General features: G+C 46.8%; 1 protein-coding gene across 1 annotated transcript in view; it reads right to left on the bottom strand.

Moving 5' to 3' along the window:
• LOC105887486 (vomeronasal type-2 receptor 1) overlaps window positions 1-788 on the bottom strand; it is a 7,519-nt gene extending 6,731 nt beyond the window's left edge. The window contains 3 exon segments of the mRNA XM_023516383.1: window positions 502-600; window positions 603-659; window positions 662-788. Of these exon segments, the coding sequence (XP_023372151.1) occupies window positions 502-600; window positions 603-659; window positions 662-788 (283 nt within the window).
• Window positions 789-1,633: the final 845 nt, after the last annotated feature.

The raw sequence follows: 1,633 nt of genomic DNA, 5'->3' as shown, positions 1-1,633 counted from the left end.
AAAAGAAAAGAAAATATCCCCAAACTGACTGTGGTGAGTACACAGCTCTGAGAACAAACACCAATAGCCATGGGGCCACTGCTTGAGTGTGTGAATTACACTGCAATCAACCTGTTAAAATAGAAACAGAAAGAAAAGGTGGCCCTTGGACAAGGTCAAGGACAAGATTGTGGGGATGATGCTGAGGACTGAGATTTAGGAAGGTTCAGCCGGGAAGAGACAGCCTTGTGGCCTAGATCCAAGTTCCAGCTCCAGCACCTCCCCACTGGTGAGACACATCCATCTTCAATTTTTCTCCCAACCTCAGTTTCATCATGAGTGCAGAGGGAATTATAGGGCTGCCAAAATAGCGTTACTGTGAGGAAGAAAATAGTGGCAGGCCCATGCACGCAGCCTTAGCAGGGAACCTGGACCCATAGTGGCATTGTCCTAACATTACCTGTCACCTTCGTCCTCGTTATCATTATCGTTTGTGACAGGAAAAGGTTGTGGATGACTCACTCATCTGAGGAAATCTGTAGAGCTCCAGGAGCCTGGCCATGGGGATGGACACTGCTGAGCATGTGTCTCCAACCAGGGTGGCCCAGGAAGGGCTGACTCATACATGTAGTTGGAGACAAACTCCTCAACCCCTGTGAGAAAGCCCATGGTCTCATGAGGGCTCTGTGCACCAAGTCCCCCTAGGTCTGGATGGAGAAGCCCAGCATGAGGTTGAGCAGCAGGTGGGGATCTCTGCTGATCTCCTCAACTGCAAAGACAAAACTCTGTGCCACCTGATATCCCCACATGGAGGCTCTGAGGGAGAGAGAAGCCCACATGGATTGTTTGTCATAGGTGGGGATATGGCCAGTGATTCTGACCTAAGAGGGGTGATCACATCTGGCCCTACAGACACTGCACAATGCACTGTGCAGGGCAGCATCCATCAGAGCAGCCCAAAGGTGGGAGGCCGAGGAGGGCAGGTCCCAGGGCACCAAGTTTCCATGAGACAGGAGGACTAAGTTCCAAGATCTATCGCATGGCACTATTATTGTGCTTAATAATAATCAATGGCTATGGGGTGGCGCCTGTGGCTCAAAGGAGTAGGGTGCACGCCCCATATGCCAGAGGTGGCGGGTTCAAACCCAGCTCTGGCCAAAAACTGCAAAAAAAGCCCTTTAAAAAAATGGCTATTTTACAATCTCAGAGAGAATAGATTTCAAATGTTTACATCATCAGAATAAGTAATAAGTATATGAAGTGATGGATGTGTTGATCAGCTTGATATGATCATTCCATATTATATTATATATCTATGTCAGAGCTTTAAACTGTCCTCCCAAAATTTACACACTTATTATTCATCAATTAAAAAAGCTAACATGACTATATCAAGGGACTCAAGAATGTGGGGCAATAGGAAGCCCATGCCTTTCTGGTGGGAATGCAATGACTGGTGGATGCAGTTAGTTTGTAAAATGCTTTGGCTATATTTTATTCAAGTAAACACATTCATTCCAATAACAAAAAAAAGACATCAAAAGGACTATGCCAGGAACACCCTTTGTCAAGAAAGACAGGATGGGAAACCCAATACAGAAATGGGGGACAGATGCATGACAGAGGGGATGCCCAGGGGCTGATGACCTCAGGA

This window comes from Otolemur garnettii, unplaced genomic scaffold (genome assembly GCF_000181295.1).
Source record: "Otolemur garnettii isolate 467f Iridium unplaced genomic scaffold, OtoGar3 scaffold00091, whole genome shotgun sequence".
NCBI classification, from domain to species: domain Eukaryota; kingdom Metazoa; phylum Chordata; class Mammalia; order Primates; family Galagidae; genus Otolemur; species Otolemur garnettii.
Note: the sequence above shows the minus strand (reverse complement) of the source record. Positions and strands in the feature narration are given on the sequence as shown.